Source organism: Octodon degus, unplaced genomic scaffold, assembly GCF_000260255.1.
Source record: "Octodon degus isolate 3935 unplaced genomic scaffold, OctDeg1.0 scaffold00025, whole genome shotgun sequence".
In the NCBI taxonomy this organism is placed as follows: Eukaryota; Metazoa; Chordata; class Mammalia; order Rodentia; family Octodontidae; genus Octodon; species Octodon degus.
Window position 1 is genome coordinate 15,753,531 of NW_004524601.1, and position 17,380 is coordinate 15,770,910.

At 37.3% G+C, this 17,380-nt stretch overlaps 1 protein-coding gene across 1 annotated transcript in view; it reads right to left on the reverse strand.

The window, feature by feature from the left end:
• The window catches only part of Znf804a (zinc finger protein 804A), a 305,609-nt gene extending 288,302 nt beyond the window's left edge, over window positions 1–17,307 (reverse strand). Inside the window, exon 1 of the mRNA XM_004628634.1 lies at window positions 17,197–17,307. Coding sequence (XP_004628691.1) covers window positions 17,197–17,307 — 111 coding nt within the window. The remainder of the gene's footprint in view (window positions 1–17,196) is intronic.
• Window positions 17,308–17,380: the final 73 nt, after the last annotated feature.

Here is a 17,380-nt window from a genome sequence, read left to right on the forward strand (position 1 = left end):
CAGGCCCTCACACTTGCCAGGCAAGCACTTATTCTACTGAGCTATCTCTCCAGCCCCTAGATATTTTCTCCTTCTTGTATTCGCCCTGAAAATATTCCTGTGATAAATGTCCCAAGGTCATATCAGGAAGTGTCCAACTCTGAAAACCACCTCCTGCAGGTGTGACCTGCTAAGCCTAGCAGTTAGAAAAGGTCCAACTTCTCTTTTCTGATTTTTTCAAGTGGCAAGCCAGCATGTATTCTAGAAAATTATGTTGAATTTTCATCACAAGCAGTTTATGAGTAATGCTTTCTCTGCTTTTGTGAACATTTATTACCTTTAATAGTAAACAGAAAATTGCAAACACGAAGAAGGAAAAATGCTAAGTGAAAAATTACAAAGTAAATTAAAAGTATCCCACAAACATGGTAAATGGTGAATTCTAGTAAAATCCCTGTATTTTACTAGATTATAAATATTCATTCTATTTTGATGCACTATGTCACGCTCAGAAAATGTACCAATTGGTATCACTTCAACTGAGGAGCTTCCATTTGATGTATCAGCTCTAACAAGAAAAAGCACTAAGAAAATCCCTCTGATGAACATTACGATAAGCTGAATAATGGACAGGCATGACAATTTTAAGTATAAGACTTTGATTTCACAAATAGGAAAATAGGGAGGCAAAAGAAAAATTATGAAACTGTGATATCTGAGGTAATATTTCCTAATTTTAAATCTTTATAGTTGGACATAGCCACGTTTTCTAGTGTATGAGAATTCATACATCTTGTTACTTTTATACTAAGCCAAACAAAATGGAACATACGTGGACATAGGTATGGTAAAATCTTGCCACTTTTATACATTGCCTATAATGTTCACAAGATAGATGTACATTAAAGATAACAAATGAAATTGCAGAGAATGTAAAACATATATTTCCTTAGTCACTTTTCTTGTTGCTGAGACAGAATGGTCAACACCTAAAGTTAAAGGAACAAATATTTACTTTGGCTCCCAGTTTGTAGAAGTTTCAGTCCATGATAACCTGATTCCAAGGGAGGCCGGCATGAGAGAAGGGCATTTTAGAAGAGAACAGGTCTAAGCCGGCAGAAGGTAGCAACAGAACAATGCGGTGAAGAAGCAAGTCCAAGTAAGTGCACAGCCTCCTTCAGGTCTTTTCGTTTCATTGAGGCTGCGGGGCTTAGGGCGGACGCTAAGCCCACTAGTGGACGGATGGAGTGCGCACACGCCCTGTATCCCAGAATCACTCTGCAGATCCGGCCCTCCCTGCAAAAGCCTCCACCTATGGCTGCGTGAGGCTTCGGAGGACACTGAGACACAAGCCATAACATTTTCTTATTTGTAAACGGCAGTTGTGATAATGTACAGTTAAAGTTATTGAAATGATTAAATGACACTTTAAGCAACTGCATACCGTAAGTCCTGACATGGAGTAAGTTCTTAGAATATTAAAAAAGAAATTTATTTATTTATTTATTTATTTATTTCAGGGATTTGAAAATATAAATTATAAGTGTACCTCAGGAAATATTAAACCAAGAGGACTTTTAAAATTATGTTAAAATGAAACATGATAATATAATTATTAGTATGACTTTTAGTAGTAGAATATTAATTGTGAAAATTAATGAACCACATAATTTCTAATGCACTATTTTTCTGATGAGATTGTAATCGCAAAATGAGTAAAGATGTTAAACAGTGGAGAAAGTTAATTCTATATCCATTGATTTTTCAGAAAGGCAATGAATTGTAAATCAAAAAATTAGTAATTGAAATAGTTGAACTAAGAACTATTTTTCCCTCTATAGCTGATAGTTCATTCAATTTTAAATTATGTCCTTTACATTCTCAGCTGACTTTATTCTACTTTCCTCTTGTCCCATTGTTTACACTATGGAACAATGCACTGCTGCTTGCTTTCTAAGGATCTTCTGTCAAGAATGACAGAGAGCAGCGAGCTGAACCGCGAGCAGACGGCAGCCAGGCTTCATACCTCGTACTTACTGCGCATATGGGGCATCCAAGCTTCCATCTGGAGCAAGCCCATGGAGATCAAACAAGACATGTTTTATCCTAGAAAAGCTAGCGTCACCTGGGGACACTTAGGAAGCAAGACTCCTGGGCCTACTAAGATTCTAAGACACTGAGGTTCAGTACCTATGGAACTAGCCCCAAGAAGTGATTTCTAAATCTTCAGGTGAAGGTTGTGGTTCTCTAGGGTGACGCTTGTGCGTCGCAGAGCTTTGTATCCTTCTGCAGTCTAGTGAATCAATTAAGAGGATGCGCACAGATAATCAAATGTTCTGATCAGGCTCAGTAGGTAGCTTGGTGGCAGCCTAAGGGCCTGCCCAGAAGCTGGGTTTGATCCATGATACCACGTGCTGTGCCAGCCCTGGAATCCCACGCACACTGTGCTGGCCACCAAAACCAGGCGTGATGGTACATGCCGGTCATCCCAGTGCTGGGAAAGCTGGGACAGGAAGATCACTATGAGTCGAATCTGCATAGTAAGACACTGAACCAAATAAATAAATAAATAAATAAATAAATATCAAATGCTCTGATCAAGTCTCTGATCTTAATTTCACTGGATTTCCTTCATCACTTATTCTATATTTATTTGGTATTTTGTGTTGTAGTTGAAAAGCACATATCCATATATAATATAAAGAAAGGGGGAAGTATGAGTGTCCTTTATTTAGAAAAACAACAGGGTTAATTACATACTGGACAACTCCCTTATATTATTAAATTTGACAACAGTCCTAGTCCCTTGACTCCCTAATTCAGACTATTTCTACAGTAGTTACATATAAACAAGCTATTTAACATAACATGTTCTACAAAGAGGGATGAAATCCGTTGCAGTTCTCTTTAGTTATAAAGAGACAGAAACCAAGGTTAAGTAACTGGCCCAGGTAAAACAGTGAGAACTCTAACCCAGGTCCTTCTGGTTTCAAAAACCCAATCCCTATGTGTTATAGAAATGCACAAAGGGAAGTGGCAGGAAGCAAAAGGAGGCATGAAACCATGAAAGCTCCATGCCAAACCCAGAAAAACGTTGAAAAGAATTAAATCCTACAGTTGTCCTAATTCTAGTCAGGTTTCTCAGCTAAAAATAACCAAAATTAGCTCATTAAATGGAGCATAAAACACACTGATCGGAAAGGTATTAGGCAGCTGACAGATTTAAAGGTGAGACTGGGGGATCAGGCTCACTGAGGAGCCCACACTGCCCATGCATGGACGATATTCTTTCACTGGCACAGCCTGAAGCAGCTGCGCTCTTCCCTCAGCCTGAAAACTTCTTACTGATCCAGTTAGTGACCTAGATGGCGACCAGGTGCTCACCGGGGCCCTTCCCGCTCCACGCTGCAGCTGCACCTGCCTTGAATGAGTGGCATCCGATTCCCGGGCCTCCCTCATCTGCTCTGGGAATAGCCCTTCTCCTATGGTGTAGCTAAAGATCAATACCTTGAAATAACATCACTTAATATCACATTCTTAATCTCATTACTTAACACAGGGCCTGAGATTGTTGGAAAAAATAGCCAAATATCACATTAATGGCATCGCTGGTAGAGAGCAGTCACACTAGGTTGCACACCTCCTCCCAAAGCAGAATACGAGCAAGGACAGGAAAGAGGGAACCGGTTCAGGCAAATTCCTACCACTGGAGACTTCTATACTTGAAAGCATAATCTGTGAGTTATTGTCCAGATGAAGGTAATTATGAGAATGAAACCCAGTGCCACTAGTAGTTATGACGGGACAGCAGCATGAATTAGAACAACTCCAAGAAAAATTCAATGTACCATCACTCAGTTATTTAACTCACTATCCCTGCTGGATTAATTTGAATTCCTCTTAACTGCCTAACAATTCCTTCTTTTCTGATCCCCCACCTCTGTCTCTGTCTCTTTGTCTCTGTCTGTCCCTGTCTCTGTCTGTCTCTCTCCGTCTCTGTCTCTCTCTTTCTGTCTCTGTCTCTGTCTGTCTCCCTGTCTCTCTCTCTCTCTATCTCTTTCTCTGTCTCTGTCTGTCTCTGTCTCTGTCTCTCGGTCTCTCTCTCTTTCTCTCTGTCTCTCTCTCTGTCTCTCTCTCTCTGTCTCTCTCTCTCTCTCTCTCTCTCTCTCTCTCTCTCTCTCTCTCTCTCATTCTGTACTTAATTTTAGGCTTATAGTGATCCAGTGAAACTTGCCACTTAAACATTCAGAGTCTCCTATAATATCTATCAGTATTATTTTCAGACCCCAATCCGGTTTGAGTGTACTTGCAAACAATAATTGATTTAATCTCTGGCCCTGGCCAAAGGTAGCAGAATTCTATAGACTGAAAGAGAAACATGCATTCAGACAGGCTGAGGTTAAGAAAGCAATGTCTTCTACAATTACTGGTTATAGGATTAGAGAAATAGAAAGGTGGGGAGGGCTACATATATACACAGAGAACAAGAGAAAAATGAGTGACTTCTCTGCCTGTTCACATCTCCTTTGCCTCGAGCCTGTGAGGAGATACTATCCTTGTTTTATGTAGGTCGTGGAGAGAAAAGAAGGGAGTCACCCAATTGACCTATAATGTCCAAGTTGATAGAATTATTTTGTCATTTTATCATTGTGTCAGAATACTTGGTATGTTGGGTACCTGAAAATGAGTTATTTATATAATAACCTATGTGACTTCAGTTATTAATGTAACATTTTAATTAGTCATTTAAATTACAAGAAAAAATACTTTTTTCCTTACATCATCAAATTATGCTAACATTATGTGGGGCCTGGTACAAAGTGAATCAGTCTGTTTGTGCTACTAGTACTTCATTAACCTTTGCTTATGAGAATGACTGCCTTAAATATGGCTCACCAAGACAGCTCTAAGGAAGGCATTCATCTGCAGTTCTGTTGGTATCAGCTTGTGTGTAAAATATTAGATGTGTTTGAGCATCAGCACGTAGTATCAATTTCTCTAGGTCTCCATAAAAACACATGTTTTATGTTGTATAAATAATTTTACAGTGATTAACTATACAAATACAGTAGGATACTTTGTGCTATTTTATCCAAATCTGAAATTTGTCCCAAAGAAACATAATTATGATTGTTATGGAGAAAGTTTAATTAAATTCAATACTATGTGGAGATTTGAGTCTCAAATATTTGTTCAATTATTTTTTGATAGTATCACTTGGGACAGTCAAACAAATAAAGGAGCAATTTCAAATTTTAAAATACTATTTATACCTTTTTTAAGTAAATAATATCATCATTCACTTATATTTTTATTTATAAATAGTACATGGAATGAAAAAATCAATCAAAGTTAATTATTAATTAGTTATAACATTAAAATCAACTTGATATTAAGAATTATGAAACTAGTACACTGAAGGTACTGAGAACATAGAAATTATCAACTTTTCCTGGAGTCATTGACAGTTCTATAGCCTAGAGTAACAGTTTCAGGAGTGACAGATAACTAACCCTCTGTCAGCACACTCAGTCCACATCTACTATCTGAGACTAAGGTAGAGGATGGTGAAAAATAACGAGATGGCAAAGTGTAAGGATGAAGTACACAACAAACACTTCATATCTACATTGCAATTTCAGAGTGAATTCCTGACCAATGAAATTATGCAGTGATTTTCAGCTAATAAAACTGTAGTGACGATATCTGATGAATGTGTTAATCTACAGTTATTCACGATCCTCATCTCCTTCACAGCAAGAGGAAATATTATGCCGCCCCCTAGTGTAAATATTAATTCTGTGCCACAACCGAGGAGGTGATTACCGAGGAGCTGAAAATTACAAGCTTTTCTAAAGAGGCAGCATCCTACAGGTCTTAAAACTCCAAAACATATAACTGAATAACTGACATCTGAAAGTTTGCTAAAGACTTTTATCTCTTTATCCGCTATAATATTTAGGACTCAGTCCATATTTCAAAAATTTAATTTTATGCATTTGTGAGAAAATTCAGTGGCGTCATGATAAACTGCTCTCTAGAGCACGAATGTCCGTGTCCACCCTCAATGCAGACATTTAAATCCTACTGCCTAGTGTGAAAGTAACACGGTGGGTGGCCTTTGGGTGACAGCCCTATCCTCGTGGTGGATGAGTACCCTCATGAAGAAAGTCGAAATAAATCCTCCAAGGTTACACCCAGAAGTCTGTTGATGGGGAAACAATCTCTCACCAGTTTTTAAATCAGCCAGCATCTTGATCTTGGAATCCCTTCTCTAAATCTATGACAAATAAATTTCTTACCACTTGTAAGATACTGAACTAATGGCACATTTTATAGTAGCTCACAGAGACTAAGACATTAAGAGAATAGGAATATTAAGGTGGTTCTATAGCAACACTTGAAAAAAATCATTTAAATCCAAACATTTAATTTAATGGATGAGGGCCTGCAAAATAGCTCAGCAGATTAAAGCGCCTGCTTAGGCAGACTCAGCGGCCAGGAGTTCTATCCCTGGGCCTGCCTTGCTGGCCCTGACCCCATGGCACTCTGAGAACTGAGCGTGGTGGTGTGCACCTGTAATCCCAGCACTTTGGAGGCTGTAAACAGGAGGATCACTAGGAGTGTGATCTATGCAGTGAGACCCTGTATACTGTGTATACCCTGTCCTAAATGCAAAAAAAAATTAGTGGATGAGATTCTGAATGAAGAAAATGAGTGTTGCAACATGAAATATTGTCAATAAACATCACAATTTATGGAGCACTTAGGTGTCAAAATTAGAGTGCACTATTATATAGTGGTCTTACATTTGAGCTACAAACTCAGAAAGGTTTTAGTATTTTTTATTAAAGATAAAATAAACAAGTTCATAAAGTTACTAACCAGTCAAGGTGGACCTTTCTTGTTTGACTGATTCACTCTCTTACTAACATAGCACTGGTTTTATTAGGATTAGTCAATATATTGTATGCCCATCATTTAATTCATGGTTTTGTGACTGTGCCAAAGAGACAGGAGATTGTCTTACAACATTATTGAAAGAAATTCTTAACAAAAGAATGTTCACCTTTTTGACTTTTTTCCTTATGCCTTCTTTTCTAGCTTAAGAATGGAGGTGTGACGGTTGGTGAAGTAAATACCTTGCAACTTGCCAAAAAAGAAATGAAATGAGTCTTTTGACTTCATCAAGCAGCTAAATATTTTTTTAAATCTACCTGTACATTTTATCATATAAAAGTGTATACATTAAAAGATGATTCAGGTATGTAATTGGTATTTGGGTCTTTGTTTATAACCGGTTATACTATTTACTGTAGATCCATGACTTGAGGTGAGTTCTACCTAGTGATAAATATTTCCACATCTAATCATTGTGTAAGTAAAAGAGTCAGTATTTCTCACATACTAAATTGTGTGCAAGAACATAACCCCAGAGTGTGAAAGTCATTTTATTTTCTATCATGAAATATTTTCCAGATTTTGTCTTCTACAATGAACAGTGATTTGATAAATATTGGGTTTGGAAAGAAGTGCTCTGAAAGTAGCCATGCATTTCCACTGATGCTACTTTGGAGGTCCGTGACTTACGTTACTGAAGACATTTTCATTACAAAGAAAAATATTCATATTTAATCCTATTGCTCTGTCCTTGAGCAACATTAGGGGGGAAAAAATCCCTCAGGAAGAATGTCTTACCATTAAACCACTTTCTTATCTACAACTAGTCAATGTCCCTCTCTGTAATTTATCATCCAAAAACCTGATTCCCAAGGCTGGTGAGATAGATCAGTGGACTAAGCACCTACTTAGGAAAGAGCAGAGACTGGGGTTGGATCTCCGGCAGTGCAGGCCATGCTGGCCAGTGAGACCAGGCTTGGTGGCACAGCTTATAGTCCTAGTGCTGGGGAGGCTGAAAACAGGAGAATCACCATGAGTCCAAGCTGCATAGTGAGACCCTGTACCAAATGCATTGAAAATAAAAAATCTGATTCCCATAACTTATCTAAAGTACTATACTGGGCAACTTTCAGAGAACCAGAGTTCGTCTTACATTTCTCCAGACAAAACTTGATTGCTACACATTACATTCCTTCTAATTTTTTATCTGAGAGAAATAAACAATGTAGCATAGATGGGTGCTGTGAACAGAATGTTTGTGTTTCCGAAATTATTAATCTGAAACTCGAACCCTCAGGGAGTTTTAAAGGTATGAAGAAGGAGTCCTCAGGAATGAATTTCCACCTCCTACAGGAGATTCTGCTCTCCACCTGCTGAGGGTACAACACAACAGCCTTCTGCAAGCTAGGAAATGACTCCAGCCCTCAGACATGGAAGCAGTAACACAGTGATCTTGGATTTCCTAGCCTCCAGACCTAAGGAAAATAAATATTTGGTGAGGCACCTAAGATGTAGTCATTTTTATTTTTCCCCAAACTAACTATGGCAAGGATTTAACTTTTGTACTACTGTGTATAGCTTCAAGACACAGTCACTAAAATGGAGAGAAAATATAGGTACTAGGAGTGACCATGCCCCTCTAGGAGGACGCTTAATAGGCATCAAGAAAGAGATCCGGGAGTTAGAGGACAGCCTGCAGTATTCAGTTCCACAGGAGCAGTTAGAGGTGAGCCCAAGGACTCAGAGATTGCCACAGCGCTCCCCATTCTGTTGTCTCCAAAAGTCCTCCTCGGCTTCTACCACCAGCCTCACAGTTTTCATGACCAGGCATACCTCATCCTGTAAGTTTTACTATGCTGATCATGACGAGAATCCCAGAACTCCCAAATTCCCTCTCACGTTCTCAAATTTAATCCTGTGAGGCTTGGTTACATGGTCCTTTCTGATAAAAGGCCCCACATTTTTACATGTCCTACAACCCCTGGGCTGTGTCTTCTTGAATTTAAAGGTGTCTGTTGTTACTAATTTTCTAAGGCTTTAAGCTTTCCAGTGATGTTAAATTTTACCCTGTCTGCTCCAATTGATGTCACTTTTCTTAAAAATAATTTTTGTTCTCTATCTCACGCAGAAGGGGAATATTTATAAATCAAAGTCCTCTACTGATGTGGAGGTATGAGACATTCCTCCTTGTTCTGCCTGAATGCCTCCCAACAATTCTTCTAGTCTTCCCATTCTCAGTCTCTTTTCCCCAAGAATCCTAGATCATGTTGTCTTCTGCTCACTGCTGTCCAGCCTCCCTCCCGGCTGCAATCATTCATTCCTGGGTCTGATCTTTGAGGCAGAGCAAAGCAGATTCCAAGAACTTCTAGTTAGCAGCTTGCCAGGATCTGAAACTGAGACATGGTGTTTTCTTGTCAGACATGAACAATTTCCAGGGTGCTGACATCAAATGAAGTCATTCTATGATCGTGATAGAAGCAGACAAAAAGGAGTCCCGTCACGATCATAGCTGAGCACTGACAAAAAACAAACAAAATAAACACAGTTTTTGTCACTTGCAGCCTCACCTACCATTCACCATGAACAAAAGTTGTTTGTCTCTCTCAGTTATACTCTCTCTTTTCCTCCTACCAAAAACTACAAACATAAGCACAGAATCAGCCCATCTTTACTGCAGTACCTCATTCATAATATAATGATTTAATAATCTGTCCACAGAAATCACCTACACAATTCCTAATCCCCATGGTGTGCACTCTATGTTGTTCAAAGCAATTCAGTACAATATCAGATAACAGCTCCATTAACTAGAGCTGCATCACTAGAGACTTTTGTCTGATGGACAAAAATCTACTTCCATATCACGTTCATGAAAATACTTTATAAACTAATCATTCATTTTATATAACTTCATTAATAAACTAGGTTCTGAAATGTTGGCTACAAAAAGCATACTTCCAAATTTAAGTTTAAAAACTCTTTTCCAATTTAGAGACAGTTTAACCTTCTCCATATACAACGAGTGCATATTTTTGTAATTAGCTTTTGGGGTAGGACCGATGTGAATAACTAACTTTATGCAGTTGTAGAAGGATACAGTGTAGGTGCTTTGGAGGAAAGGTTGATTGGACACTATAATGTATGCAAAGATTTAAACTGAATTGCTCCACACATGATTATAAAACAACAGATAAATGTCATAGCAAGTATTATAAATTTTACATTTATGTAATACTAAATATATATTTCAATCATTAGTTGTCTCAAGGGAAAAGGTATTATTAGCTGAGTCTGTGTACCAGTTCTTAAAAAGTTAAGCAGCAAGCCATGTGTGTATGTGTACATATATGTGATTTATTTTGGGGAACCGAAGCAGTGAGTGTAGAGGTTGGTAACTGTGAAAGATGCAGAGCTGTCGAGCAGGAGAAGTTGATGCCACAGAAACCTCCATCTTTGTGCTTAATAACTTTCAGCTGTTTGGCTGAGACAGTGCTATCACAGGTCATGTCAGCACTTTACAGCAAGTGATGCTAGACTTTAAGTACATTCATATAATGCCTTCCTAATAATACCCACTGTATTATTTGATTAAAACACTAGCTACTATTTTAGTTGACATATAAGGGGCATCGCATCATCACCTTGGATAACCTTCATATTTCTAAAACTATTTAAGGAAGAAGCAGTCTTATAACATGAACACAGTATTGCCATAAACATTTAGAATGCATGAAGTGTACTTACACTGAGAAAATTTGCTGCTTTCTTCCACTGGTGCCAAGCCATTATGAAAGAGTTCAGAACAGTACATCAGGTAATGGAGTTTTTGTTTACTCTGACATCTAGGATTGAGCTTTAATTATTTATTATCCCATTTTACCTTACATGATGCTATTAAGGTTACTAGATTCATTTATAAAAATTAATGAAACCTTGATGGCTGAAAACACAATCACAGGTATATTATATATTATATAAGATTATTTTTTCAGATGAAATAGATAATCTAGAATAAGTTTAAAGCTGAAATGTTTAGAAAGAAAAACTTACAAAATTACATTAGAATTGCACTCTTTGTTTTTTGTCATTAGCCAAACACAAATGGGACAAGTAATAATACAAAACTTCTTCATGAATTTTGGTTATAGTACATGACATAAGATAATTGCTGTTCTGTTTTCCTAAGGATTACTAATACTCCTAATATATAGCAATTCTTCTCAGGGTCACTGGAGAGAATAATTTCAACAGTGTATCATTGTCACAATTATTGTGAAATATAATTTTCCACTACCAATAGTTTTTAATTAGCCATTATCCAAACATATTATGTAAGTCAAAAAGGTTTCTGTTTAATTTAATGAATAAGACTGCATTCAAAATTAATTTTGAGAAAGACCAATAAGAATAAGAAAACATCAAATCTTCACTGATCTTAGAACTGTTCAGTGTTCTTTATGATTGATTCATCGATTGAGTGATTGATGACACTACACCTAGTATTTGCTGCATACTGAGCTCACATTCTACAACTGAGATTACACTCCTAGACCAAAGACTGTAATTTTCAAAACAAAATTCATGCCTCTCAAATTCTTACGTGGTTCTTCTCCTGATAGTATTCCTAATGAAGAATACTGCTGATGAGTTGAACTAGTATATGGTAGGGAAACTGTAGAAAAGTATGAATGTACTTAAAACTTTAAAGACTCTTACTTTTCTAACAATTCATAAGATGAAGGTAACTATTAGAAAAAGTAATTTAATTTCCTATTGTTAAAGTTTGACCTTTGTACCAAGCAAGGGATTGAAATTTTAAGTGCCTTCACTGGTCATGAAAGTTATGTAAATCAGGAAAAAAAAAAAAAACTAGTCATAAAACATATAGAAAGTGATGAAGAAAGAAGTAGATTATTAATTAAATAATACTTAAACACAAAGATTTAAAGCCATTCTGTACCATAAGGATAAAATACTTTTATCCTTATTATCTCTTTCTTAAATCAGAGCTTTGTCAATGGGGCGGGGGAAGGGGTCTGAAGGGAGGAGATGGGAATGGGAAAAATAAAGAGGAATCAAAATACAGAATTTATAGGTACAAACATCTTATGTTGAATGTGTACTTTACATAAGTCCAATTGTATAGGTTTATTAAACCTATAGTGAAAAAAAAAAAAAAGAAAGAAACTACTTTTACTGCCCTAATTCATCCCTGAATGAAAACACTGGTTTAAGTGGTCTTTAAAGCTCTTCCTGATTTGTATTTTCAGTAAGAATGCAATTGCATCCATCAATAATAACCTAGAAGATTTTGATGCAGAGCAAAGGATTAAAGACAAAATGCTACTTTCTTCTTCATATTTAAGTTATCTAAGACAACTCAGCCAATGTTTCATGAGCTAACAAAGGCATGACCCAACCTGACCACATTCTGCTTCACAGTCCCCTTATATATTTTTGAGTCGTGAAAATAAAAATTCAATTATCAGTAATTTTCCTTACTTGAAGAACGTTTTTTCAAAATTCATATGTCATACAGTTTCAATACAATAAAAATCAAATGCAGCAATGAATAAATGACTCATTTAATTCCAAAAAATGAGACACTGGTTACTCTTTAATACAGAATGTGTAAGAATATGAAAGAAACTTCGAAGACTATAAAACAAGACTGATTATATGAAAAAAATTCAGAAATTGGAAAGTTTTGCATATACCAAGTTTTCAGCCTAGTTCATCCGCTCCTCTAAACTCTCCGGAGAATATTAATCTCACAAGGTTAATTTTTTTCAAGAGCATCTACACAAAAATTGGTCTTTTTAGCTCTAATTGCAAATTTCAATTGTCAAAATAGGTTGAATAAATGGAGATATTTTGAAATAACACTCTCTAAGAGACATACAAAGCGTACATACAAAATATGTATGCCTCATAGAACATTATAAATAATTAGATTTATCTATTAGGATAATTAAAATGGAAGGCCATACAGTATATTTCAAAGACCTAACTAAAGTTTGTGAATTCCTATGCACATCGAGGATAAAAACCTGAATATTTCATACTTTCCAAAATGAATTCATATGAAAATATCCTGAGTGACAAGAAACCCACAAATATGTCAAAAGATGTGAATATTTTTTCAACACAGTGAAAATGAAGAGAAGCATCCCTGAGTAACTTTTATCACATAATACAGTGCAAAATACACAGTGCTTGTGGTTCCAAGGTAGCACCTTGCCATTGAAGCAGCTCGATAAAGTTGAATGGTTAAATTGACAAATTCACTGAGAGGCGATTAATAAATTAACATTACATTTCTGGCTAAGTCTGGTATTTCTTACATTGGAAATGGAAGGCCACCTACAGAAATGGGTAGAGACCAGACAGACAAAACTTACTGATATTTGCATATTTGAAGAAGATAAGTAAAATAATGTCAAATATAAATTACTCTGTAAACCTGATATAACTTCTTCATACCTGAAGTCAAGTGGTAATGCCAATAGCCTCCAGCCCATCATAGGACATGATGCATTCCCTTAATCATTACACTGACGCCTGTGGAGTCCTTAATGTAGACTATACCTCAGGAAATCTACATTACAAGGTGGATGCACTGTGCCACTTTGAAGTTTCTATTCATTCTTTTCCAATTCCATAGTCAATGAAATAGACATAGCAGTATTAGAGGAGATAGTAAAATGCTTACCAAGTAAAAAAATTCCTACTCAATTCCCAGATTCCAAAAGCAAACCCCAAATTCTATATTAGAAGTGTGAGGCTATATGGAATCATATATTACATGTTATATACTTATATATCTGATAGGAAGTATTTTTAGTATAAAAACTCAAGAATTCATGAATTTAAATTTCTCTAAAAGTCAGAGAGATCTTCTGGATTAATAACAAATTGTAACTAAATGACTTTATCCAAAAAGCCATTGCTTATGCAATGATGGATTAGGAAAATCAACAGGAAAAGAATGAGAATCTGTGAATTATAAATGTTATTTATTGTCATGTTACTCTGTCATGTATCCAAAAACATCCTGAGGCACTTGTAAAATATGATTATTAATTCTTCCATGAAACTGGAGTTACATCACAGATAGTATACAATTTGCTACAAAAAAAGAGGTCGAGTAGTTTGACCTAACTCTTTGCTTCGTACAATACCACAGTATATAGATTTGTATATTTTAGTTAAAAATGGTAAGTTAAAAATGTATATAAAAGTCACTGGATAACAGGTTCAAGATTAAGACGAGGCTTAGGCTATATGTATATATTTTTTAAATCTTGTGCTTGAGTGACATAAGATGACCTGGAGAATCACCTGTGCAGTTTAATGGTCTGCGCTACATGAGTGGTACAATGACTTTCTTGATTTAGGACTAAAGATATTAATCAGTGTCATTAAAATCTGAGGTTCACTGGTTTTTCTACAAGGAAGTTTTCATTCATGACTAAAGACCACATTAAAAATGGTAGCTTAACTTAAATTAATCTTACAAGTTGTTTTAAAGAGTACTGCATTAAATCATTTTTTAAATCTACAAACTTCTAAAATGCTCATTAATTATATCAAAATTGATAATAGTTCTATTTACTGGGGGGGATCAAAATAACTTTTCCCTGAATGGTTTTAAATTGCACTTCCCTGATGATATAAATAAAAAAACCACTTAGAATAGTGTTAAAATCCTATATAGTTGATATGTAATTGAAAATTAAAAAGCGTTGATAATATTCTTCATGGTAAAACTCAAATCTGTCAAAATTAAATGTGAAATGTGCTGGAAAGCTTATAATTATTATTCCATGAGTCTAGGCTTAAAAACATTGTACATATTACATAAATACAGTTTTACCTGTTAATTTCAGCCTTCAATGATTTAAAGTTTAAATTTTTTTGAAAAAGCTGAAAGCATGAACTTATCTGAAAATATTCACAATATATTTTGTATATATCTTTGGAAATTATACTGTGCTTCTGATTAAAGTTGATAATTTTTAGAAGTTTTAGGATCAGTTCTCTATTTTTAGCTGATAGTAAGTTTTGGCTTAAAGTAAGTCCTTGCAGGTTCTTATGTACTATAAAGAATACATTTTTAAGTTGCAATTGACAGCCCTATTTGAGTTACAGTCATTCCTTTTCAATATTGTACAGTTAGAACTTTTGCTACTAAACTTAAGAGCCAAGCCAAAAAGAAAAAATCTTCAAGTAAAAACAAATCATTAAAAAATTCTAGAAAACACCCATGTAACACATACTATCTTTTCAAGAAAAAGTTTAAGCAAAGTTGCGCACTAATTGTACCGTAATATTCTAATCTACATCTTTTTAGCCAGTACAAATCTCATACACAACAAAGAGGAACTTGGATAGTTTACAAACAACTTGGAAGGACTGCCATGCATGTCCCCGGATGTATCTTTCAATATAATCAAGAGGAATAGGATAGGAATTATTTCAAAGTCCATTTCCTTTGTGCTTTTCACTTTTGTCTGTATTTTGATTCTCTCATTCATTTAGGTGGCTGGTTTTTTTTTAAGCCATTTTAATCACACTATTACATCGTCAAAACTAGACTTAACCTACCTTTGTCAATATGAATGATACAGAAGTAATCAACTTCAAACACACAACAAACAAGTCAGCATAAGCAACTTGAAACACTGCCAGAAACTAAAGTTTCACTTAAGAATCAAAGTTAAAAAGCATTTTACAAGTTAAGTTGGACAAATATTTATTTTTCTATGAACTCTATGTTTATCACAGACACCAACATTACAGTAACTAGAGAAACAAGCTTGCTTTTTCCCTCTCAGTGAAACGTGATGCAAAAAGTAATCTAGCCTTACTCTCTTCTCAAAGGAAGTTTGTTTTCTCCTTACAATTTTACGTTCCTAGCTGAGTGAGTTCTCTAAGAAGGGCCAGAACGATTTCAATAACAGCTCTAGCCATTGCCTCCAACACCTCTCTTCTAGATGACCTCCACTAAAATCTACAGGGAATTTTTTTTTCCTTCTAGTGTTCAACAACTATCAACCAACCACATCCAGAACAACAATAAATATATCAAACCAGCTTTTTTTCTTAAGTGAACTAAAAGAAAGTAGCCAATAAGCTCAAGGAAAAACGAAATAAATCAGATGGACTACATCACTGTCAGAATTCTTTCACAATGTCAAAGGAGAACTTTTCACCCTGGGAAAACACAGCACAACACAAGGCTTTATTCACCACGAAATATATTTTAAGATAAGGGTCGATGAAAAATACTGTATTTACTTTTGAGCCTTTAGAACGCGCCCTTAAAACTCTACTCTGCATGTTCTTAACCTGCGTAGAAAGGAGAGGGCATGCTACTTGCTAATGGACCCAGACCTTAATCAAGTGCACATCTGTTTGGCTCTACTTTCTTCAGTATTTAGCGTAATGATACTTCACTCTGTTCTTTCAGGAGGCGTGTGCTCTCCAGAGATAGCAGCACATGACAGTGGGTCCCGCGGAGAGGTGGTGTAGCTAAGGGTATCTGGACTAAAGGTAAATCAGTCTGCACTATTCCCAGGCTCAGCAGTGGCCCGCCAATCAAGAGTGTTCTTCCTACTGGGATGCCCAGAAGGAAGCTCTGTGGTCCAGGGAGAACCTTCCAGAGGCTGCACAGATTCTGTCTGCTTCCCCGTGGCTCTAACTGTGACACAGAGATCCCCCGCCCTTCCTACCCCGCAGTTACCCTCAGCCTCTCTAGCATGACGGCTGAAAGTTGGCAGCACGGGGTTTTGGACCCTGCTGCTAAGCTCAGTACTGACAACTCACTGGAGAAGTTTGCTGCCAGCCGGGCAGCCCTTGGGGAAGAGCTGCAGCGCAAACTCCTACCCAGAGCCTCCCTCCACCGGCCACTTCCTGCGCCTCCAGACAGGGCCCTCGACACATCCTTATTCACCTTGGCTGTCCGGACCTCGATTCGCAAGGGGGTCCCTCGGGGGTTAGGGCTTTTTCCTCCACTAGAAAGGTGCTGTGGACACTGTCGCTTCCTACACTGCGATCTCTTCTGCGTGATGGAGCGCGGAGAGAGTGGGGTGCCTGGCAAGTGTCAGAACCACGCAGCCCGGTTCGCCTGAGCTCCCATCTCCTTCCCTGCGCCCCACGCCCATCTGATAGAGAAACAAGCACATTGTAGAGCGCGGGGACTGCAACACCCCCAACACCTCTCAGTGAGCTCAGCCCTGCAAATGGAGAGAGAGAGAGAGAGAGAGAGAGAGAGAGAGAGAGAGAGAGAGAGAGAGACAGAGAGAGAATGGTTACCAGAGTTTTGTTCCCGTTCTTGCCGAGAGGGCCCCGGAAAACTCCCTTGATGTTGCGAAAGTGTCCGTTGCTGAGGCGCGTGGAGCTGATCACGATGTAGTAACACTCCATGGGCCCCGCTGCCTCCGCCGCAGCCGCAGCCTGGGCCCGGGCGGTGGGCGGCGGGCGCGGCCGGGACCCGGAG